At 36.2% G+C, this 25436-nt stretch overlaps 1 protein-coding gene across 5 annotated transcripts in view; it reads left to right on the forward strand.

The window, feature by feature from the left end:
- The window catches only part of ADD3 (adducin 3), a 112473-nt gene that overhangs the window by 68025 nt on the left and 19012 nt on the right, over positions 1 to 25436 (forward strand). For 4 of the 5 annotated variants that reach the window (XM_088132491.1, XM_088132490.1, XM_088132493.1 and 1 more), the window contains 7 exons: positions 12987 to 13195; positions 22588 to 22726; positions 23344 to 23495; positions 23630 to 23710; positions 23950 to 24099; positions 25000 to 25143; positions 25226 to 25324. In XM_088132491.1, coding sequence (XP_087988617.1) covers positions 13001 to 13195; positions 22588 to 22726; positions 23344 to 23495; positions 23630 to 23710; positions 23950 to 24099; positions 25000 to 25143; positions 25226 to 25324 — 960 coding nt within the window. In that variant the 5' untranslated portion in view covers positions 12987 to 13000. The remainder of the gene's footprint in view (positions 1 to 12986; positions 13196 to 22587; positions 22727 to 23343; positions 23496 to 23629; positions 23711 to 23949; positions 24100 to 24999; positions 25144 to 25225; positions 25325 to 25436) is intronic. The other variant, XM_088132495.1, reaches the window with a different exon arrangement.

Here is a 25436-nt window from a genome sequence, read left to right on the forward strand (position 1 = left end):
AATAACATTCCAGTGTCCTTATTACAACAATTTGAACTTGAATATAGAAGATCCTTCCTAAAAGTTTTTAAAGTTTGCCTAGTGTTCACAGCAGTCCTGTCTGAAACTTGGTACAGTCTTGTCCCTGCTACTAATAATGCCGGCTGTGTTGACAGTACTACTGGCCTTCAAGATGATATTTTGAGGAAATATTGTCAGTTGCACTCTAGGTGGCAGTATTTTGGTAGACTTTTTGTTTGATAATAACAGTTGATTTGAGAGAGTTAAATGTTATATGAAGTGGATAAAGAAGAAGAACTCTAAGGGCTTGCACTATAAAAAGAATTGTGTAAATAGTACAGCAGTGTTGTTTGAGATCAGTTGTTCATGTAAACATTTGTAAAATCTGTCAGTTGCTGTGTCTGTCACTTCAGTTACTTGTCTTAAATATTGAACCTAGACTCTGAACAGCTGTTTCTGCTCTCACATTTTTAAGGAAGAACAAAAGCACCCTAAAATCCAAAAAGTTCAGAAATTATATTAACTTAGTACATGATTCTGTACTTCTGGAAATAATGAGAAAAGGTGGAACATTCTTTGATATTGCTTTTTATAGCAATTCTCAGATAAGAAAATTAAATATAAGGTGTGTATGTAAAAACATATTCTTTTTTTTAATAACATTATTTTTAAAAAAAGAACAGTGAAAACTAACAAAAACGAATATTAAGAAAGAGGATAAGAAAAAGGAATTGGAAAAAGAAAATAGTAAAGATCAAAAGTGCAAAAAAGAAAAAAAGAGAAAAACAGCAAAACAGCAAAAGAAAAAAAAAAGAATTGACTTCTGACCCTACCTGCAACAGATATAAGTAACAATATACATCAAACTCTTGCTCTAAATTTACAACATAACTTCCATTATTTCTATTAACCCATATTATTTCTAATCATCAAACCCGTACAACATACTTCCATTTTTTTCTGCATCCTGCAAGAGGTCCAAAAAAGGTTTCCAGTTAGTACTAAAATTACACAATGTCTTATCTCAAATCAAAGCCATCAATTTTGCCATCTCAGCCAACACCATCAACTTCACCAGCCATTCTTCCACTGTAGGTAATGTCTTATCTTTCCACCTCTGTGTGTTTAATAGCCTTGCTGCTGTTATATATAAAAATAAAGTTATAGATAATGTTATATCCTTCCACCTTTGTACATATAAAAACCTTACTACTGTTATCAAATATTAGAATAAAAATTCCATAAATTTAATAACAAATGTATTTTAACCTTAGTGAATTTTATACACAGATCCTTAAAGTATTGTCATTTAATCCTAATCACAAAATAATCCTATTAATAACTACCTGTAATGGATGGCATGAGCAGGGAAGATTCTGGAATGGAACTTCAAGGTTGTCAGGAAGGGGGAGAGACATTCCAGGGCAAGCACCTCCTCAGCCCATAGCAAGAGTGTGGGAAGACGAAGAGGATGAGGCTGGCCCCTCCCTAGAGTCTCACAGGTTATAGCCATTAGTTGCTTTAGCATAGGTTTAGTCTGGTGAGATTTTGTCTATTAGGTGTGAGCTATTAAAGGAACTGAACTGTACTGGATTGCCTCATTGCTGTTCTTGGGCTGAACCTGACACTACCAGAAGCCTCAATATACATGTTAACCATAGTCAAATAAATTCACTTTGTAAACCTTCTGTTTACTTTTAAAAAGCTTAAACTTTAATCTTTCAAATAATGTCCCCCAAGTTGATTCCCCATCAGGCCCTCCTTGTCTTCTCTCAGAAACATCCCCAGTAATTTCTCTTTGTTTTTGCCCAAAAACAGCCTCACCAGTTCAACACATTTCTTTTGCAAATCCAAGATAAAAATCTTTCCAAGTCACTCTTCTCCATTATTTATATCTCCCCATTAAACATTGTAACATCAGTTGATTCAATTTATAAATCCATTCTGGTATCTTTTTCCATATCTCTCTTATCCTTTGACCTTTTTAAAACCATATTCGAATCCACAACTTCTTTGTTCATACCATCTTCAGAGTCCAACTTTTTTTTCAGCTCCAATTCCACATTCAAGTCAATCTCCACCTCTTTTTCAAAGTTAACCATCTTATCCACTCTTTCCTCTTTTTTTCCCCAAGGGACTTAAATTTAACTCCTAATTCATCAAACATTGACTGGAGTAAACTTAAAGGAGTTATTTTATCTTCTAACAGATGCTCTAAAGAACCTCTTCTAGACATTTTTTCCCCTGAAAGCAAACCTTGTGGCCATGTTCTTTTTTTTTTTTTTTTTCTATTTACACAAGTAAAACATATAGCCATGTATAATTAATTAGAAGCGAAAGTAAACAGATCGTTCACGCTCTCTGGTGTCCTTTAAGCAGGAATTGCAGGCACGCGTCAAAGGGAAACATACAAGGATCAAGTTACAGTCGTCTTCTGTTTTAGAAACCCAGCCAATCAACAGACATATTCAAGCACAACAAGAAACTTTCCCATGGAAAAAAACAGACCTCGTTACTGTAAATGGAGTTTTGTTTAAAAAAAAAGAAAAAACTTCTAACAAATAAATCTTCCCTTTTCACTGTAAATAACTTTTAATTCTCTCTTAAATTCCACTTATCATCCAGCTTTTTGCAAGTTAATCAAATTCAAATTAATGCTCTATTTCTTCTTTTGAAAATATACTTCCAAAAATAAGGATAAGCCCTAAGAGAATTATTTATTTGTTGAGAAGGAAGGTCTCTCTTAAGTTGCAAAATAGTTATATTCCACAGTGTTTAGAAATCAGGTTCGGTCGGCTCTGGTGTCCATAAAAAGGTTACACTGCAGCTTTGAACTACGATGGATCCTCTGCCTCCCAGCCATTCGACAGAAGCCATTGACAGAAGTTTCCATCTCTGCAATTAGCTTTTGAGGAACAGCCGTCCAGAGACCATATGGGTTGATTTCCTCGCTTCCTCCTTGATCCGGAGCAAGTTGGGCAGCCAGCGCTTGGTGCCAGCCACCGATCAGCTACAGTGCCATCTCCCCTATCACAGAGAGATGATTAAGCTGCCATTGTCCCCACCGGAAGTCCCAAAAACATATAATGGTTGATGAATCCCATATACCCAAACAGTACATTTCACCTAATACATCATGTGTGTTTCTTAGCACCAAATGGAAACTTGTCCTTCTGCTGCAAAGGGAGGCTTTGTAAAGAGTGAAGCAGACTGATCTTGATTGTGTAAAAGAGGTTAGGAGCTGAGAGGAAATATTTATACATTGCCAAACTCTTGGCCTCCAAAACTGTCTAATTAAGACCAAATGTATTCTACAATTGTTTTTCTTTAATATTGTGTCATAGTTATCTCAGTGGAACCATAGAAACAGTCTATTGCTCATAAAAGGTTTTTTAAAGAGCTCCATGACTACAAGTTTATATACAGATGAACACAAACAATTCAATAGCCAGCTGAAAGCAAATACAGAGTATCACTGGATTTTTGTATAATTAGATATTTCAGAATATTGCCAAATTAGAACAAAAAATAAATATTTTTAAATGCTCGATAAAGCAGTACAGCATATAATACAATAGGACATGCATTGCCAAATGCAGTGCTAATATTTAATATGGAATGCATAATGTTAAGATCAAAGCCCCAGCTGGGTTCTTCCCACTTCAGACTTCTTTTCTCTTCCCCATCCATCTGCTGATGTTTACTTACATCCAAGCTGAGTTAGAAACAGTGAGCATAAGCTAGGTCATGAAAACCAAAAACTGCAACTAGCAGTTTCAGTGCAGCAGCAATGCTTATGCTGCCAGCACTGCAGCAGAATTCAAGGAGAGGAAAATGTCATTTCTGAAAACAGTTTTTCAGCTCTTTGATTTATAAGTATTTTTAAGGTACAATCTGAATCTTCACACGTCTTAGATTGCTGCCACATCATAGAATTGATAGCTATGTTGTATGCATAAGTTTAAATATCATGTACAGTCTCTTCTGTGGTTAGGAGGGAATGTTTTATGTAAAGATCAGCACAAAAACAACAGACATTTAATTAAATCCTAAGTGTATTTATGCCTCTTTTCCTGTAATTCATTTATCCAGGGTTGGGGAAAATATAAATAGCCAGAACATAAGACACAGTGGCAGAAACAACTCTAGAATAGTACATTGAGAGGAGCAAATGAATGGCATTTTGGAAGAAGGGAACAGAGATTGTATATTTTGGAGGAAAGAATAGAGGTTGTATATTTTGCTACATATCACTTATTCTTAATATTGTAACTTGCTTTAAAATCTCTGGTTGAAAAGAGAGATAACTATTAAACAAGTAATCAAGTGTACATTAAATATTAGTAATGCAGTTTTTTGGCTTTTAATTGGATGTGCCTTTTTGTGGTAATAATTTACAGATTTGCATACAATTAGTTTCAGATGCCATAGTTGAACAAGGTTTTTGTTAGTAGCTTTAGATAATCAAGTTATTTTAACTATTCCTTTGATATGTAATTATTCAATAATTTTTCACCTACGAGTAGCTAAAAAAAAAGTTATCCTCATTGCATAGACATTCTTCAGAAAGTGACAGGCCCTACCATCAGAAGCCACAGGTTCAAGAAACCAGGAAAACACTTCGGAGAGGCTAGATACAAACTAAACAAGAATAGATGAGAACTCAGAAAAAATCTGACATATTTACCAGGCACAACACAAGACATTTTATTACCTAAAGTAAAGATAAATTGATTTCCCATATTTATCATTCTTCAAGTAAATTTTAGATGTTACTTCAGCACTGACTCTTAAATTGTGACTGTGATCTCTTAAAGAACATACACTTTTCTGAAACCTAGACTGAATCTCCTTTCCAAGTTAGGGAAAACTGCCTTACCAGAATGGAGTTTCAGTTTATTAAACCTCATGCAACTTTTAACGGAACTCTAACAATTTGGTTTTTCTGCTGCACTCTCCAATCCAATTTAGATAATACAAAGAACCAAATCTAATGGCTATTACCCAACCCCAGGGTCTTCTTTCTGAAATTTCTTGTAAATATACAAGACCACATTCTATAAGTACCAGGTGTTTGAGTATTTCTCCTAAAAATTAAAAAAATCCTTTGGTATCAACTAGAAAATCTAAATAGAACAAACATACTGCTATGCTGAACTTCTATTTCTTAATGCTTGTTTTGTCTTAATTTGTCTCTGTCCTAACATTTATGATACTAATGTAATGATACCCATCTCTATCTCATGTTTAAGGAATTATTTGTTTAATGTTATAATGTACACTTGAAAGCAAGTCTTAAAGCATTTTTTATACAAGGAGTTGCTTTCTAATCAGTGGGTTTGAAGGACTTCTGTATATGTAGAGAGCACTCAAGAGAAATTGAATAGACACTTTATTTTTATCAGAAACAAGTGCTGTTAGAATTTATGAAGAAGTTCTATATGTATTTGTAGAGCAACTAACATGGAATTCCTTTATGGTACTAGAGTTATATGTCTATTGGTTTTAACTGAGGTTAGTAGTTGAAATTGACTTAATTAGCAAGGTGAGTTCTATTATGTAGGAAATCAAGAATCTCTGTTACTGGGGTGCTAGCTGGAGATAGGGAAAATGGATGTTACCAAAGAATAAAACAGTCTTCTTGCAAATCTTTTTTTGCTTAATTTATGTGAGTAGTTTCATGAAGTAGTTGGGAACAGATTAAAGTACTTTCATGATTGATGCTGGAACAGCACTTTTGAAAGGCTTGTCACCTGATTAATGGATTTTTGTAACATTATGTGCTATAGTCATGATGCTTTGTTTGCTTGCCTTTGTTTGCTTAGCATGCACTAAAACTTAAAGGAAAATGATACTGAAGCAAACTTGAAGGAAAAAATGTTTGCAATAGAGAGAAGTATGACAATGACCTTTACATTTCAGTGTATTTGTCTTTACTAATGTATTCTTATTGGTTATAATCTAGATTTATTTTATATTTATTTTGTATAATAATCACAAGTTCTTGATTAAGAATGTTGGCTCTGTATTTTTAAAAATCTCTCTATGCAATTTTTAAAATAAAATTGATAGTGCTTTCTTCCTTTGGGCAGAATTTGGGATCACAGGGATGAACCGAGCTTCCCATGCGCACTGACCCAGCTGAAAATCACTAAAAAACAACAACAAATGTGTAGTAGGAGGAAAGCTTCACAGTGATTCACAGGCTCTTCACTTCCAAATGGAAGGAGTAAATTGAAGTCGCTGAAGGAGAGTGAGATGCCTTTGTTCCCACCAGAATAACAGTTGAGCCAGTAGAAGGAAAAGCTTTCTCCCTTTCCTTACCATAATGTAGTAATCTTGAGCAGAATTCCTGCAAGACAGGGGGAAGCTTCATCTTTTTCCCTTCCAGGGATCCTGAGTGAAGAAAGTATGAAATAGGATTATATGATTTTGTGATGTGTGAATATATTTCATAGGGACATGCTCAGAACTGGTCCTGAACTACCATTGGGTAGCCTGTGTAAACTCAAGGGCCAAAAAAAAAAAAAAAAAAAATTGGTAAAACCTGAGTGGTTGTCTAAAGCTCAGCAAATCAGGAAAATATAAAATGCTTGCTACTTAAATATGATAGATTTTGAAAGCATTTGATGAATTTGCATTTACAGAGTATTATTAATTCTGAGATATAACACAGGACCTGAAAAATGTGAATCTACCTTGATTTGGCATGCAGTTATTTTTACAAAAAGAATGGAAATTCTATTACTGGATTAAATAAATTGTACAAAGTAGCATATTAAATGTACCTTTCACTGATAATGTGTTTCCTCAGAAGTGGGAAATTTATCCAAACCCAGATTCTACCAATAAAAATATTAACAAGTTCAAGGCATGGATTATAAATAATTGAAAACAAAGAATAAAAGTAATATGTATTGATTTTCCAGTTTTTAAGTAACATAAAGAGCTTTTTTAAAAATTTGAGTCAAACCATTGGTCAGTCTAGGTCAGTATTTTCAACACTATCTGGCAACAGCTTTCCAGGGCTTCAGGCAAGAATTTTTCAATGTTAATTGGAGATATCGGTAACCTTCATGTAAAGCAGATGCTGTTCCTTGACTTAAGCAAGAAAAACTTCATTTATCTTCATAATTTGATACCAACCTTTCATTCCAAATTGTAAGTAAAGATACACTTTCTGAAATTTGATCACTTCTGATTTTCTGATATACTCTTAAAACATGGCAAAAATTTGCAATCTCTATTGCTTCTGTCGCTTAACAGTGGCTAGAGGAGATTGCTTACTTAAAGAATTTACATTTAATCCTAACGTGTAACAGGCATATACCCCTAAGTAAATTCACTGCAAGTAAAATGATATATTACTGAAAAGATTCAAGAACTACTGTTTTTGAAAACTTGATGGATTCCCTTCAGAACTTTTTCAGGCTGTATGGGACTGTAAGGCTCCAGCTCACTCATTTAACACCAGGTAAATTACTGAACAAAAGCGCTCATTAGCAGTAAATACAGTATGAGAATATTCTGCTGCATCACTAGCGCAAACGACTTTGCTATCTAGACAGTCTTGAAGCTAGAACTAAGGGCTTCACCTACACATGGTTCACTTTGCATGTTTAGAAAATATGCATGAAATCTCCAGTAGTGTTGCAGCACTCTCACATCAGTAAGCAATATCAAACCTTTATTGGCATTAAAAGAGCAAACAGAAATACAAAAACACTCATTGACATATCGTAAGATTAGTCAAAGAGAAAGCCGTACTCATTGAGAGATTTGTTTACACTTGCTTTTAAATACTTCATCCAAGAATTTAGCCACAATTCTGGTAATTTCAGGCACGACATCACTCAATATATATTGGCAGGCTGATACGGTATTTGGTAGATATTTGCCCTGTAAAGGTTTTAAAAGCAGTTCATAGTGGAGAGTCTTAACTAGGTGACAGTCACAAATTATGTGGTGAATTGTATCAGGAGTGCCACAAGAACAGAACTTCTCGCGGTTGTGGATGCGTTTATACCTTCCAAGAAGTACCTCGGAAGGAAAAGAATTTACTCTGGCCAAAAAAAAGGCTCTACGCTGATATGTGTGATGGAATGGAATTATGAAGGCCAAGCTCAGGGAGACAAACATTTTCTTAGCTCGCCAAAACCACGTGGGAGGAACAAGAGGATGAGACTGGCACCTCCCTGAGGAATTCACACTGTTGTGGCTGGAGGACTTTGGGAACTGGGGTTTTAGTCTGGGAAGATTCTTGCTAGAGGTTGTAGCTAATAAACATAGCTGGACTGAATTGGCATTGTCTCTTGGAGTTCCTTGGGCTAGGCCTGACATCAATCTTCCCAAGAAAATGTTTGTCTCCCTGAGCTTGGCCTTCATAATTCCATTCCATCACAGATAGAACCTCAAGATCATACAAATAATGTGCCATCTTACCCAAATAAGTTTCTATACCTAGCATGGAAGGCAAACAAACAGGGTTGAGCAGGTCTGAGTTTGTGATATTCTAAATCTAAAAATCTCTGTTTGATCATTCCAAATACATAAGTTTCATCCGATAAATATAAATCATCAATTGCTATCCCAATTTGCTTAAGTTTAGACATAATATGCCGAGACCAGAACAAAATATATTTATCCATATTAAGGTGTGGTAACAGACTATGAGGAGCAGCTCTAAATAAAATCCTAAGCCAATATTTAATTGTTATTAACCAGGCTTTGGTTTCTATCAGATGTTGACCAGTTTCTAAACAGATTGTGAGGTAGGAGACACAATTGGGAGACCCCAAAAGCTGCCTCAAGAAGGTTGCTTGAATGCCCTCTACTTTACGGTTAAGAGCTCCCAGACAAATGGCCATACCATATAAAATTTGAGAAAGAGGTTTAGCATTGAATATTCTAATCGCTGCAGGTACATACTGGTTTCCTCTTGTAAAGTAAAATTGTTTAATCTGAGCAGCCAAATAATTAGCCAGGTGAATTGTCTTATTGCGATGGGTGACCCAAGAAAGATTATAACTAAATGTAATGCTAAGATATTTGAAACTTTTGACTTGTTCAATGTCTGTTATCCATGAACCATCTCTGTAAGCACCATCTTTTGGCAAATGTTATTACCTTTGATTTAGAATAGTTAGTAGTGAGTTGTACTGACAATAGTTATAAAATGCATTTGAGTATCTTTGCAAACCCATTCTTGTATAAGAGAGAATTGTAGTATCATCAAGCATAAAGTAGTAGTGGGGTGGGAAGGCTGCCAAGCTTGGGAGGATGACCATTAATAGAACTAAGGGAGTATGCTAAATCATTCAAAAAGAGGTTAAAGAGATGGGGGGCAAGAACACAGCCCTGCTTAACTCCCTTCTGGATGGGTATTCTCTCCGTTAAGAGGCCCTTGGATGAATATTTTATTTGACAGGAGGTAGTCGTATGGAGTTTCTTTATTAGAAGAAAAAGTCTCAGGTCAATTCCTTGATTCGTCAGTTTGGACCACAATAAATCTCTAGGAATTAGGTCAAATGCACTTTTGAGATCAATAAATGCTACGAAGAGCTTCTTCCTTCCTGGGTTCAGATATTTTTCTATAAGGAAACTCAGTATGAGACAATGGTCAATAGCAGAGTTTCCTTTACAGAAGCCTATCTGTTTAGGACCAGTTATGTCATTTAAATGCATCCAGTCAGTTAGACGGGGTTCAAGATGTTTAGCATAACGCTTACCCAGAATTAATAAGAGACTGATAGGTCGAAAGTTACTAGGCTGATCAAACCCTCCTTTCTTATAAATTGGAATTATTATCGAGTTAAGCCAGGCATTTGGCACTACACCATGGTGGTCAGTAAGTGTAAACAAAATAGCTAGTGGCTAGGCCCACCAATTAATATGTTTTTTAAATAGCTCGGCTGGAAGCCCTTCCAGACCAGGCGATTTTCCTATTTTTAGGTTGACAATTAACTCAGTAATTTCGTCTATACTCACTGGGGGCCACAGTGGTAAATCTGTAGAGATAGGGTTGTTGGCCTCAATGTGAGATACTCCTGGGGCATCATACAGTGTTGAAAAATGTGCCACCCATTGCTGGGGAGAGATCACAGGGTCAGCAAAGGAAAGATTGCCATTGAGATTGTTCAAAGTTAATCTCCAAAAAGATTTGCTGTCATTAATTTTTATAGCCCTATTCAGCTGGTTACCGCCGATCTTGTGCTTACCTCGTTCATCTAGCGATGCAGCTTTTAATATTGCTGGGAATAAGATGTTAGAGTTTTGTATTATGCATAATTTTCAATGGTTTATGTCTTTTCCCAGCCTCAAAGGGGTTCACTTTTAGATCTGTTCGAGGTCAAAGTGTGCTTGATTATGCCATTTGTTCGCCTAGCTTACTGATAGATATTATCTCATTCGATATTGAAATTCACACTGAAAGTGACCATCTACCTTTGGCTATAGGTAAACTTCGAACTGTCAAACTTCGAATGAGCACCGCTTTCTGACAGTCGAGACTCAGAGAATATCCTCAAAAGAATTAGCTGATTTACAGCCCTAGAAAGTGAATTTCATACCTTACTTGGGTCGGATCCAATGATAAGGCTGCAGTCAGATCTAATCAAGTCAAATTCGATTGAAGAAGCTCTCCTCATTTACTCTAGTTTAATCAGTAATTGTAGTTCTAAAGCCAAACCTGTAGAGTCAGCGGTCTTAAAACCCACTACCTGGTTTGATCAGGAGTGCTATAGTGGGAAAAAGAGCTTGAGATCCAAGTGTAAAGAATTATGTCAATCTGGGGACTCCAGTAAATATAATGAATTTTTAAAATATAAGAAAAGTTTTCAAGAAAAAGAACTTATACTTTCACATCAGTAATGTAGGAAGACAGTTTGCAAGCATTCCTAGTAAGAGATATTGCTCCATATAAAAATATTCTATATTGGGCCAGTTGGGGTAAGATATTTCATGAACCTGCATACCTAGGAGGTCCCCAAGGAACCTAAAATTACTTATTTTAGCTGTCCATGTTTTCTTGTTAAAGGCAACTTATTAATAATTTTTTAAAAAAAATCAAATCTTTCTTTTTGTATGTTTCACCAAAACAATGGGGGATGGGTAGAATTTAAGGGTGGATGAAACTAGTCTTCTCCAATGTAGTATCTTCCAGTTGTGTTGGCTACAGCTCCTATTATTACAAAGTAGCATGGCAGTTATTTTCCAAAAGCAATTAATTAGCCAGGCATAAATGGAGATGTTCTTACAATTTAGATCAGGGATTCTCAACTTTGTGGTGCCATAACTTCCAAGATGATAAATTATTTTTGTGTGATTGTTCCTCCCCAGAAAAACTAATGAGCTCCTCCTCAGTAGTTTTGAGGATGCCAGGTACCAGTTCAGCATTAAATCAGATCCTTATTCCCTATGTGCACACAAAGCAGAGCCCTGTCAGAACATGGTCCTGCTGCCAGCTTATCCAGGCAAAGTGGGACTGAATTCTTGTGCAGCTCTGGCTTACACACACAAAGCTATGTTGCTATCAGTTAAAAATGATTAAAGAAATAAATATACTGATTTATTTTTTTTTGTCATTCCCTACATATACAAAAATATTTGGCAGTGACTAGGGGGGTTATTTCGTAGGAAAAGCAGCTTACTTATAAAATTTTATATATATTGTAATTAATTTTTCCAGGCCATAGAGTTCAGGATACAAATAAACATTCTGCTATTTCAGCTCCATACATAAGTCTAATAACCAGAGTTTCATAATTGAGACTCAAGCAATTGATTTCAAATGAATTCTAACAAATTTCAAAGTTGTGGTAATTATTTAATGAATACATACGTATGAGAATTTTGAGAAATAAGATGTATGTAATGAGTGATAAGATACAGCATGAGGGAAGGGGTTAAGTTAAGCCCAATAAGTCTGCCAGTTGGACTGCATTCCCTTAGCTTCATGCTCCCATGATTAAGAAAAATGTAGTGCCTTATCTTAAAAAGGTCTGCCACCTGCAGGTTTCAGGCGGGTGGGAGGTAAATAGGCAGAAGGAAATTTGATGCTCCTGAAACATCAGTCATGTTTTTCCAAAGACCTCTGGACTGGGAGGAGACAATTCTGTTTGAATCTCCAATTCAGATTATTGACTGTAAGGTCTGTTAGAGTAACACCTTGCACATTCCCCACATTTTGATTTCTTCTCACCTTATTTTTTGTTTAGTTAACTCGTCTTATGAAGATTGTCTTCGGTTTGTGTTGACCTTTCAAAATTTGAATATTACATTATTTTCACAAGGGGGTTCATGTTTCCCTGTGCTTTATAGAGCTGTTAGAAGAGTTATCACTTCATGGTGGGTATACTGTAGTAGTATGGTATGCAGTATGGTAATTAAAAAATTATGCCCAATATTCTGTTTAACCACAAATCATGAATACTTGCTAAGGTGTATAAATAGATTTGTGATTATTTAAATAATCCTATTCAGAATTGTATACTATATTAAATATCCTTTAAAATATTTTTTTAAGTTCAAGCATTATCATTTAGCTTAATCTGGAATAATAAGTTATCTTTTCCACTATAGATAGATGGGAGAAAACTACTATGTAAATATTCTAAAAAAAAACTAGCTTTATTTTAGTGAATCATGTGACTTTCTAGATGCCAGTGTACAAGCTACTCCTCTTTCACTGGGGGTAGTCCTGCCACACCCTTTCTCCATACATAGGATTCATGTGTAGTTACTGTTGCTAATGTCCAGCCCATTCACTTTTCTTTGTGAATTTGAACTGTTTCTACCTGTTGTGAGTAATTTTATGCATATATCATGTTATCACAAATGTATGACTAAAAAGTTAGTAATTATATTTTTTAAGGATATCGTAATTTTACTTTCTGTTTCTGGGATAACATTTATTCATGTCTGTAAAGTCAATTAGATTACTTGTTCTTAAATACCATTAAATTTCTTGTGGCTTTTTATTATTCTAGGTGAAGATTAAAGTATGAGTACTGAGATTAGCCAGGGAGTAATCACAACCCCTCCACCATCCAGCATGCCTCACAAAGAGAGATATTTTGACCGCATCAATGAAAATGACCCTGACTATATCCGTGAAAGAAATATGTCTCCCGACCTCAGGCAAGACTTCAACATGATGGAACAAAGAAAGAGAGTCACCCAGATACTGCAGAGTCCTGTGAGTAGGATTCAGGGTACAGGAAAGTCCCCCCTCCCCCAAACCTGCATGTTTAAATGTTCATGAAAAAAAAATATAAAAATCAAAAGTAGACTGAACAAAGGAGACCTCATTGACTATAGGAGAGAAACTATGTCATGATTGTAACTTTTCATAAGCAGATTGTTCAGTATTTGTTTGTATAGTTTTCATCTGCAAACAAACAGTCCTTTATCCACAGTTTACTCCCCTTCTCCTCTTAAGCTATGCTTCATTAACACTGCACAAAAGTAGCTTTCCAGCTACTTTTCATTTGATTGCTGCTTAGTCACAAGGAAGAGAAGGAACTCTTTAATCAAATACAAACTGTTGGGACGTTTTCATGCAGATTAGCATTCCACTCACTTTGATTTCTGTATTCAAAGGCTACCTGAAATGCTGTTACATGATTTAGCTGGTTGAAAAAAAATTAAATAATATTGAGATAAAATAATCTATCTTAATGTGCAGTCTAGATCCAGAGATTTTATAGTTGTATCAAGCTTGTATTCTAACTTTTAGGAATATAAGAGAGCTTGTTAAATCTAGTTTAATATTTCTCCACATAAAGCTCCTTGCCAAAGAAACAGAGCTAACCTTAAACAATATCACAGGTAGTCCTTGTTTAATGACCACAATTGGGTCTGACAACTCGGTTGTTAAGCAAAGCAATTGCTACGTGAAACCACTCCTGTGTTTATGATCTTAATTCAGCTTTCCTTTGCTTTACAGACCTGTGAAGGTCGTAAATGTGAGGATTGGTCACAAAGTAACTGTGAACATTCGCTAAATGAGGCAATTGCTAAACAAAAACTACCTGTATGTTGTGTATTTAGGTTGTCTATGTACTACTGTGGAATCCTGTAGATTAGTTCCTAGATAACACATTGCTAAAATAATCTCTGTCTCTGAATCTTTTAAAAATGGAGTTAGGGGAAATGTGTGTACTATTTTTCATTTCAGGCATAATTATCTAATGCTAGGATACAAGGACTCCAAATTGTGTATTAACTTATTTGTAAACAATACATTGTATCGTTAATGTGGATTGAAAGATTTATTCAGAATTTGTGCTTGAAATGGTAATTAAAAGATACATAAGTTTATATATGACATCAATCCATACTCTTTTTTTTTTAAGTTAGCATAATGTGTGAACCCACCCATTATGACTTAGCATTATATGTAAACAACCCACAATGGTTTGTTGCGCAAACTATGATTTTAAAAAATCTGATTTAGAATTATTGTATGAAAAACATAATTTCTACTTTTCCAACTTTCCCTGTCAAATTATTTCTGTCTCCCTGTGGAGCCATTAGTATCTCTGGTCAGCCTCCACTGATTGATTAAGTGTTCATGTAAGGCTAAATCCCATATTCTTTTGTACCATTGGTTGACTGAATATCCTGCTACGTTCTTCTGTAACTTGATTGCAAACTGTCAAAAACTGTCAATAACACTTTATCCAGTGGCTGTATATGCAAGTAATTGGATACTAATAATAGGGCCAATAAGAAGAAAGAGGCCATCTCTTTTTAATAATTCTACAGTATACATGAAAGATATCAAACCAGACCTTTTTGGTCTGTCCAGTCTGTCCACAATTTTCCCTCCAACATAAAATTGCTTTTACAAGTGTATTGCAATCTCATAGGGATCAAATAACACTTATGAATTACATTAAAATCTAATTCCCTGGTTTTTTTAGAAATAGGTTTTAATGTAATAACATAAAATATTCTCCAGTGGTTGGTTGGTTGGTTGGTTGGTTGGTTGGTTGGTTGGTTGATTGATTGATTGATTGATTGATTGATTGAAGGACTTGTATGGGCTCCTCAACTTAAAAAATGCACCTCTAGGTGGCATAGGAAATTTGTACTTATGTTTTGACTTCTGGTAACTGCCTGGAATAGTTTCTGCAGTTTTCTTGGCAACTTTTTTGGAAATGTCATGCTAGTTCCTTCTTCCTAGGGCTGAGAAAGAATGCCTGGCCCAAAGCTATCCAACTATGATGGTATTATCTTAGACCAATTATTAATGTCATTATATTTTTTTTCAAAGTCAGTGGGAATAGTTCATCTTAAAGGTCTTATGGTCCTTCAGTGCCCCATTGGATATAAAATAATTTCATTCTCAAATAGGATATACAGCTGGTTAGTTGACAATGGATTCAAGACTGTAATTCTTTGTTGTGGTTTTCTAACAGATAAGAAGGCATCTCTACTTTTTGCAAATTTATCTAAGGGCCTATATGAGAGCCAAAAATGCTGATTACATATAATGTTACCTTCAGCGATTTTCTTTAATTTGCAAGGGAGAAGAGGATATAATTAGCAAATAAATCAATTTTACTACTTATTTTTAATTGTGGTGCCCTGAATTTTAACAAAAATTCTAAAGTTAGTGGACTGTAAATGGTTTAGATTTGTTAGCAGTTTACCCTTATTATAGTATATAAATATTTTTTATTAGGATTTTGCATAAAGCAGTTTTTAATTAGCTGATTGTATATTGCTAGTAAGACCTCATTATCAACTGTTTCCAGCCATTAAGAGGTCTGGGCACAATTCTGCAGCCATAGTAGTTTTGCCAAGTATTCACTGGGGGTTTCTCCAAATGTTCTTATTTTCTCCTTTTTTCCAAATTTGGAATAATGTAACATTTTTAGTAATACTGTATATTGATAACTATTACTTTAAACTATTTTGTTCAGCATTTCCATTTATCACCCCATTATTGTTGGCTTTTCTGTAAATGCTTTTAATAATGCAATATTTATAACCTGTTTAGAATATTCTTAAGTCTTACAGAAATATTATAATAAAGGATGCTTTTTTTATTCTACTTAATGCCAGTGTAATACATTTTCTGAATTATTCTTCAGATAGAAAGATATGACCAACTCAATCACAGTGTCAGTCATGTTAAGGTGCACTTTAGAGGGACCTGGAAATCCAGAAAGACCCTGCGTAAGCTGCAACTGCATTACCATGAAGGGGGAAAAATTATAATTATCTTTATGTATTATCTACTTGATTATAAATGTAGACATCTATATCTATGTGCCATTCTCTATCAGTTTATGCTTTTATATTGGTGTTTCTGTTGCCTAGAAAGAGTGAAATTTGCTGATGCTAAGCAGAAGAACAGAACAAGCAGTGTTCTGAATAGTGAGATAGTGAGTTATTCTCTCAGCCCTGTGTTGGGAAAAAAAGAAAATGTGTTTGTCCAGTTAGATTAAATCATTTAACTTGATCAAGTAAAAAAATTGTGCCCTGTCAGACCTAGCATTCTCAGAATTCCTAATGGCATATTCAGCAGAGAGACAGCAGATGGAAAGGACAAAACATCAGAATAATCACTGATCCCAGGAACTTTGGGAACTAGTTCTGTTGTAGTATGTTTATGCTCAACATACACATGTTAGCAAATACTTGGTTCATGTAGCCATGCCATATTGCATTATTGCATTTTAAAGGAGGATTAGTTATGATTTTAAATAATACAGGTTTTATTTCGTGCCACATGAATACCTGTGTGCCTGAAACAGGATCGTGATGGGTGGGAAGTTGGCTTCTTTATTACTAGCTTTTAGATAAACAGTAAAAAATAGAGGTGTATATGAAATAGAAATGTGTTTTGTTTCAAAATCAGAATACAACTCCACCAAATATTCTAACAGTGGTACAAAACTCAAAAGCAACTCATGCTTTTAGCATAGGAAACTATGCAGGCAGTGAACTTTGACAGTGCTCATATTGAGATTCTTGTTTGATGTGTTCTGTGGATTCTTACAGAAAGAAAAGACTGGACTTTGTTGTTGATTCCTGCCACTGAGCACACACTATTCCACTGCAGTCTGCACTTGATTGGAGATACACAACAAAGGGCAAAAATGTTCCTGGCCTCCTTTCCCCAGATTACAAATTAGTGCTATAAAACTGCATTTATTGTCATTGCTAGGCTAATAAAAGCCATAAACAAAACCTGCATTTAGGTGAATAACATTAACATTGCAACAGCAAAGAGTATACTCTACTATATTTATATTGTGTTATCAGGGAAATGGAAATGGAAAAACTTCATCTAAATGTATTCCAAAGCTCAATATCAACAGAGTACACATAAAGCTCAGCAAATCAACCAAAGAAAAGGTTTTGCATTTTTAAATGTATCCTGAAAACTCAATATTAACATGACACAAGAACCAATGCTAAGCCAACTGATATTCCCTAAGCAACTCAAGGCTATACTGTTTCAGTGAGCCTTTGGTGCTTAGTAGGGGGGTGTCACCTTTTTAACTTAATGTTTGGTTTTATGATTGTGTATTTTTGTCTGCCACCCACAGTTTGCTGGGATTGGGGCAGGTTATAAACATTGTGAAATAAATAAATACACAGTATAGAAAATATAAAAATAAACTTTATATTAATTTGCTAAGCTTTGGGGGGTACACTCACCTCTCCACCCTGCCATGCTCTTGTATCCTCTTGTTGAACTTTAGAATGCCTTCAAAAATGTTTCATTGTTCAGATACAACAAAAGGACACCCACACACACAGAACTCACATACACATTAAAGCTCTAGAAACCAATCTCTTTCAAAATAATAGCATCACTTGCATACATCAGTGCAATTAATAACTTGTAGAAGCACAGTACAGGTAGTCCTTGCTTAATGACCACAATAGGGCCTGGAAAATTGGTCATTAAGTGGGGTGATCATTAAACGAGTCACCACATGACTGGACCGATTTTACGACCATTTTTACGACAGTCATTAAGTGAATCACAGTTAAGTGAATCATGTAGTAATTAAGTGAATCCAGCTTCCCCAATGGATATTTTTTGCTGGAATTTGCTTAATGACCATGTGATTCGCTTAATGACCATCATGAAAAGGTTGCAAATAGTGATCATGTGACCATGGGGGAGTGGTGCGATGTTTTGCAATAGTCGCAAGTGTGAATACAGGCCATAAAGCACTTTTCCAAGGCTGTCATAACTGAACTGTCGATAAATGAATGGTCATTAAGGGAGGACTACTTGTACATAGACACCTTTGTACTTACTTCCTGCTCTCTATCTGCATTTATCACCATCAACATGAATGGTAAATTTTCTAAATTTTCATAGTAAGAAATATTTCAGAAAGTGTTCAAGCTCCACTTTTTCTATTACAGGTAGTCCTTGATTTATGACCACAATTGTGACCAGAATTTCCATCGCTAAGTGATGCAGTTGTAAAGTGTGATGTCACATGACTGCATCACTTAGCGATGGCAATCCCTGTTGCTGTCATGAATCAAGAATCGTGGTTCATTAAGTGAGTACCCATCCTAATCCAAGCCATTCCAGACTTAGTCCCTCGCAGCCCTGAGCCTTGGTAAGGTAAGGGACTGCCTCCCCTTCAACTCCCCGCACACGCCTATCTCCCACCCATCTCTAGCCTTTTGGCTGCCCTGCACCCTGCCTTGTGGGGCGGCAAGCAGCCCCAGAACTCTGGGGCTGCTTGGCACACTGCAGTTCAGGGACTTCTTGGCACGCTGTGGCTCTGGGACTGCAAGAAGCCCCTGACCCACAGTGCAACATGAAACCCTTCACAGCTTGAAGCCCAGCCTGGCCCAGCAGTGCAGCACAAAGCAGCTGCTCAGTCACCTTAGGAAGTCCCAGGAGCTGCCCCAGCAGCATGATTTAAAGCCACCATCCAGTGGTGCCAAGCCGCCACCCAGCAGGGCAGAGCAAAGCCTTCTCTCCAGAAAGCCCCACAAGTGTGGTGCAAAGTCACCATGCCTGGGAAGCCCAGCAAGCACAATGTGAAGCTGCCATGCCTGGGAAGCCCCAGCAATTGCAGTGCGAAGCTGCTCCAGCCCAGTCCCAGCCACAGTCACCACCCTGCACCCCAAGGCCCCTGCCGCCCTGGCCCTTCGCAAGGCAGCTGTTGAACTCATGAGGCCATCTTCCCCAGGTCTCACAAGGAAAACTTCCATGCACAACCTTGGGAAGAAAGCCTCGTGCAGCCAGCAGCTGCCTCGCGAAGGACCAGGCCAGGCGTGCTTGGTCAGCAGCCAGAGCAAGAAGATAGCAGAGGTCAGCTAGGGTGGCAGGGACCTGTTGCCTCTTCTAGTTGAACAGTTATTACACGTATTATTTTTCTTTCAGTTTTAATCATAAATAAAGCTCTCACACATTTGAAAGTGATGCTGGATATTTCTGTATGTTTAAAACAGTGAAGTGCCCTTGAAGAGTAATCTTTGTTTCTGAAATCTGTGGTCATCTCAGTTTTGGCTGAATGTTGATATTTATTAAGTAAGGCTTCATTTGCAAATTTTAATCCATGTCTTTAAAAAAAGATACATTCAACAACGTCTGACAAGACACTTGCATTACATCTGATTTATACTCTTGTAGTTTAAATGGAATTGGGCATAGGTGATACAGAGTATCACACTATTAGATACCATGATGTCTGTTATGAGTAAGGGACATGCAAAGCCAAGGTTAGAAGGGTCAGGTTGCAGCATTTGCAGAGCTGTGGTTACTTTGCTTTTGACCTTGCTAAGTGACAAAAGATCATTGAAATTGACTCTGGCAAATATTCTGAATTGCCACAATGGCTTGCATCAGAAATGCACAATAATTCCTTAACCAGGGCCCTAAGTTGGCAAAGTTTTTTATGGCATATGAATAATGTGGAAAATTTGTAGTAACAAATTAATTGTGTTGTTAAAATTTTGCTTTATAAAGATATACAGTGGGGCAAAAAAGTATTTAGTCAGCCACCAATTGTGCAAGTTCTCCCACTTAAAAAGATGAGAGAGGCCTGTAATTTTCATCATAGGTATACCTCAACTATGAGACACAAAATGAGAAAAAAAATCCAGAAAATCACATTGTCTGATTTTTAAAGAATTTATTTGCAAATCATGGTGGAAAATAAGTATTTGGTCACCTACAAACAAGCAAGATGTCTGGCTCTCACAGACCTGTAACTACTTCTTTAAGAGGCTCCTCTGTCCTCCACTCGTTACCTGTAGTAATGGCACCTGTTTGACCTTGTTATCAGTATAAAAGACCCCTGTCCACAACCTCAAACAGTCACACTCCAAACTCCACTATGGCCAAGACCAAAGAGCTGTTGAAGGACACCAGAAACAAAATTGTAGACTTGCACCAGGCTGGGAAGACTGAATCTGCAATAGGCAAGCAGCTTGGTGTGAAGAAATCAACTGTGGGAGCAATAATTAGAAAATGGAAGACATACAAGACCACTGATAATCTCCCTCGATCTGGGGCTCCACGCAAGATCTCACCCTGTGGGGTCAAAATGATCACAAGAACGGTGAGCAAAAATCCCAGAACCACATGGGGGACCTAGTGAATGACCTGCAGAGAGCTGGGACCAAAGTAACAAAGGCTATCATCAGTAACACACTATGCTGCCAGGGACTCAAATCCTGCAGTGCCAGACGTGTCCCCCTGCTTAAGCCAGTACATGTCTGGGCCCATCTGAAGTTTGGTAGAGAGCATTTGGATGATCCAGAAGAGGATTGGGAGAATGTCATATGGTCAGATGAACCAAAGTAGAACGTTTTGGTCTAAACTCAACTTGTCGTGTTTGGAGGAGAGAGAATGCTGAGTTGCATCCAAAGAACACCATACCTACTGTGAAGCATGGGGGTGGAAACATCATGCTTTAGGGCTGTTTTTCTGCAAAGGGACCAGGACGATTGATCCGTGTAAAGGAAAGAATGAATGGGGCCATGTATCGTGAGATTTTGAGTGAACACCTCCTTCCATCAGCAAGGGCATTGAAGATGAAACGTGGCTGGGTCTTTCAGCATGACAATGATCCCAAACACACCGCCTGGGCAACGAAGGAGTGGCTTCGTAAGAAGCATTTCAAGGTCCTGGAGTGGCCTAGCCAGTCTCCAGATCTCAACCCCATGGAAAACCTTTGGAGGGAGTTGGAAGTCCGTGTTGCCCAGCGACAGCCCCAAAACATCACTGCTCTAGAGGAGATCTGCATGGAGGAATGGGCCAAAATACCAGCAACAGTGTGTGAAAACCTTGTGAAGACTTACAGAAAACGTTTGACCTCTGTCATTGCCAACAAAGGATATATAGCAAAGTATTGAGATGAACTTTTGATATTGACCAAATACTTATTTTCCACCATGATTTGCAAATAAATTCTTTAAAAATCAGACAATGTGATTTTCTGGATTTTTTTCCCCATTTTGTCTCTCATAGTTGAGGTATACCTATGATGAAAATTACAGGCCTCTCTCATCTTTTTAAGTGGGAGAACTTGCACAATTGGTGGCTGACTAAATACTTTTTTGCCCCACTGTAAAGAACATATCTCAGAAAAGCAGGCATAGCTTTCTGGCTTAGCATTGTACACCTTAGTGAAAGTACTAAGAGAAAATAATATTCAGTTCTACAATATTGCTAACTTATCATGCCATAGTTTATGTCAAAGAATTGATACATAGATTTCAATACAACCAAGCAGTATATTTATTTTGATGGTTTGGAACTGAATTTACTGTAGCATGAGGCAAGATTTTTAACAAGTCTTCCTGTTTGAAAGTTTTTTAAACAAGAGCCTTGAGTTCATGGTTCCAAGTATTTCATCTTTTATTGTGTCTACACTTATTGCTCTAGACCCTGAAGTCTAGTATACATTTTTTTTCTCTAGCAACTGGTAAAACAGAAGTACATTTGCAATTCTGATTGGAGAATAATGCATGATATAAATGTGTGGCATGCTAGAATGAGACAGAATAGAAGAAGAAAAGATGGCAAGAAAGGGACATTTTGGGGGGGAAATGACCAAATATAAAGCAGAGAGATTTTCCCTCACCCTCAACTCACCTGATTTCATATCTATTAAGATTTTCAAAATCTTCTGAAACTAATTTGTACACTTTGGGAAACCGATGTGTACACATGCATACTGTTTTCCTAGTTTTCAGAATTCATAGACTAGAAGGCATGTTTCTAGATATGACTCTATAGCATACAAAAATTGTTAGCTGATAATCCTTAGTCATTAAAAACCCATGACTGCATGGGATGCAGAATAGTATGTGGTCTATTGTTTACCCCTTTTCCGATTTTATCACAATAAAAAAGCAGTAGGAAATACTATCATACGTTTTTCTCTCCCCACACATATGTACATACATACACCCAAAAATATCTCTCTCTCTCTTTGTGTATATGTGTCTATACATTTTGTACAGAATATCAGCTTTCAGAATATTTCAGATTTAACTTTAAATTAGTTTGGCAATAAGCATTATTCTTGGTTGCTAGAACTAGCCACTGTGTTTTATAATGGATAATATTTTAATATCTTACAGGCTTTTCGGGAGGACCTGGAAACTCTTATACAAGAGCAGATGAAGAAAGGAAATAACCCAACTGGACTGCTTGCCCTACAGCAGATTGCAGACTACATAATGGCAAGTTCTTTTGCAGGATTTTCTTCATCACCTCTAAGTAAGTAAATGTGGTACAGTAAAGTAAATGGCTAAAAGGACTGATTTTCTAATTTTAGAGAACTTCTATCAAATCGTTCCCTGTCCCTGCAGTAATTTATGGATAATATACAGCCCATATGATCTTGGTAAAATCATTACAAATTTCCTTTGGCCCTTTGCAATTTAGTTTCTTATAAATATATAGAGATATATGATGTTGGACAGATCAGTGTTCTATATGTAACAAACGTCCCTAACGCTCCTGTTTTATTTCTTTACTATATTAGTTAAAATTTGAAGTAATTGTTTTTCTTCCATGTTGATAAACTTTTTTATTGTAATGAATCATTGTTAACTGTGATGAAAATATTAATAACATTCAAAAGAAAAAAGTGACATTATGTTGTAGAGTTGAGATTCAAAGGATGTTTCAAAGCACTTTCTGACTTCAAAGATGCTTTTTTTTTTTTTTTGCAAAGTCAGAAAATTAGCATTATTCAGACAATACTGAGCAGTCTAAACTGCAGTTGGAAAGATACTGAAAGTTAAACTATAGTAGTTTCTGTGTAATCATATGATGCTATATGCTTTTTGGAAGAAAGTTTTCTCAGTAATTTTTTATCAATATTATTTTAGGCTCTGGACTGATTACACCTATTAATGATCTACCTGGGATAGATACCACTACATTTGGTAAAGGAGAAAAACTTATTCGTTGTAAATTAGCCAGCTTGTATAGGCTTACAGACTTATTTGGATGGGCACACTTGGCCAATTCATATATCACAGTGAGTATCCTGAAGTTAACATGTTCAGTCATTTCTATATTGAAATGTATTTCCAAAGTTCTCACCTTTATGAACTGTATTTTTTCTTTGAGATTAAACATACAATGCCGTAATATTTTCCTCTTCACTTCTAGGTAAGAGTAAGCAAAGAACAAGATCATATTCTTATCATTCCAAAAGGCCTATCATTTTCTGAAGCGTCTGCTTCCAATTTGGTACGTACTTGACCAAATGGATAGTTGTATAATGATTTTAATTCTATTCAGGTTTTTCCATTTTTAAAAACCTTCTGCCATCAATAGCCATGTAAATCCTTGATAGAAATCTACTTACAAATTCTTTCCCTCTTTCCTGCCTGATGTGCTCTAAAGCCTACGCCTTGGCTATTGGCAGTGACAGCTGAAATGTATTAAAAGGAGCTTTCCTGTATTGTTTCCCTAATCTGTCTTTTCAGGTAAAGGTAAATATCATAGGAGATGTGGTTGAGCAGGGAAGTACCAATCTGCGAATTGATAGTGCAGGATTCAGTCCTCATGCAGCCATTTACTCTATGCGCCCTGATGTCCGATGTGTGATCCACATACACACTCCAGCAACAGCAGCAGTAAGTTTCTTACCAGTCTAGCAGGATGATGATGATGATGATGATGATGATGATGATGATGATGATGATGACGACGACTCACCATTCATCAAAACTTACTTAATTATGTTCAGGCCTGGATTGGCTTGCATTGTGAAGTTGTATAAAAGTTGGATTCAGCCCTGAATACCTGTGCCTTTAAAAGATCAGTTAAGATACACCTCTTTAAACTGAGCTTTTAATTGCTAACTGATTTTAGTATTTGAAATTTTTGTCATGAATTTTTGTATATTTTTGTTACTGTTATTACTGCATTATGGTGGAATATAAATTGAATATAAATCGATAGAACAATTGTGGTTGGATGAGATGGGATGAGATGAGATGGACAGACAGACAAATGTCAATGGATTGTTATTCAAATCTTTATCAGACCATCTGTCTTATATTGTTATTAATTTACAGACTTGAAATTATCCTTTTACTGTATTGTCATTTGATTTAGCTATATTGGAACTGAACTGTATGGTATTAAACTTTAATTATGCTGTGGTATCTTTAGTTTCTCATATTCTTCAGCTTGATTCACCTGTCAAGGTGGTTTTATTCTTATTAACCATAATTTATATAATAGTATAAAGAGAGGAACCACTATGGAACATAACCTAGAGCCTTGCATGTTTTAGAAATTGAAGATCAGAGTTGCTCCTGTACAGCAGTCATTGATAGGAGATCCCCTATAGATGTTTATGACTGCAAGTACCATAATCTAATTCATTGTCTGTGCTAATTGGGACTTAAAGGAGTTGTAGAATACTTGAAGGATATCAAGTTGCACACCTCATAGTGGCAAATATAAATGTCAATATGTCCATATTTTCACATTTCCTCCACCATAGAAATCTTAAATGTTTCAAACAGGTTTCTTCCATGAAGTGTGGAATACTTCCCATTTCTCAGGAGGCTCTGATTTTAGGGGATGTTGCATACTATGATTATCAGGGATCTCTGGATGAACAGGAAGAAAGAATAGATCTTCAAAAAGTTCTTGGACCAAGCTGTAAGGTATTCCATTCTAGTTAATGTTTTTTGAAAATTTCTACTACTTGTGCAGTTTCTACCAATTACAAGTATCTCTGTTTCTTAGGTGCTGGTCTTGAGAAACCATGGGGTAGTAGCACTGGGAGAGACATTAGAAGAGGCCTTTCACTACATCTACAATGTGCAATTAGCCTGTGAAACACAGGTAAGAAGAGAGAAGTGAAACACTCTAAATGTTTTAAAATACTATATATAAAAAGTGTAAGTAGATAAGGTGTGTTTTTAATGAGTTCCTTGATATTAGGAGCAATTATTTC

The sequence above is a fragment of the Python bivittatus genome, unplaced genomic scaffold (assembly GCF_059951505.1).
Source record: "Python bivittatus isolate LINGU-HERP-01145 unplaced genomic scaffold, Pbiv_v1 ctg000980_np1212, whole genome shotgun sequence".
Lineage (NCBI taxonomy): Eukaryota > Metazoa > Chordata > Lepidosauria > Squamata > Pythonidae > Python > Python bivittatus.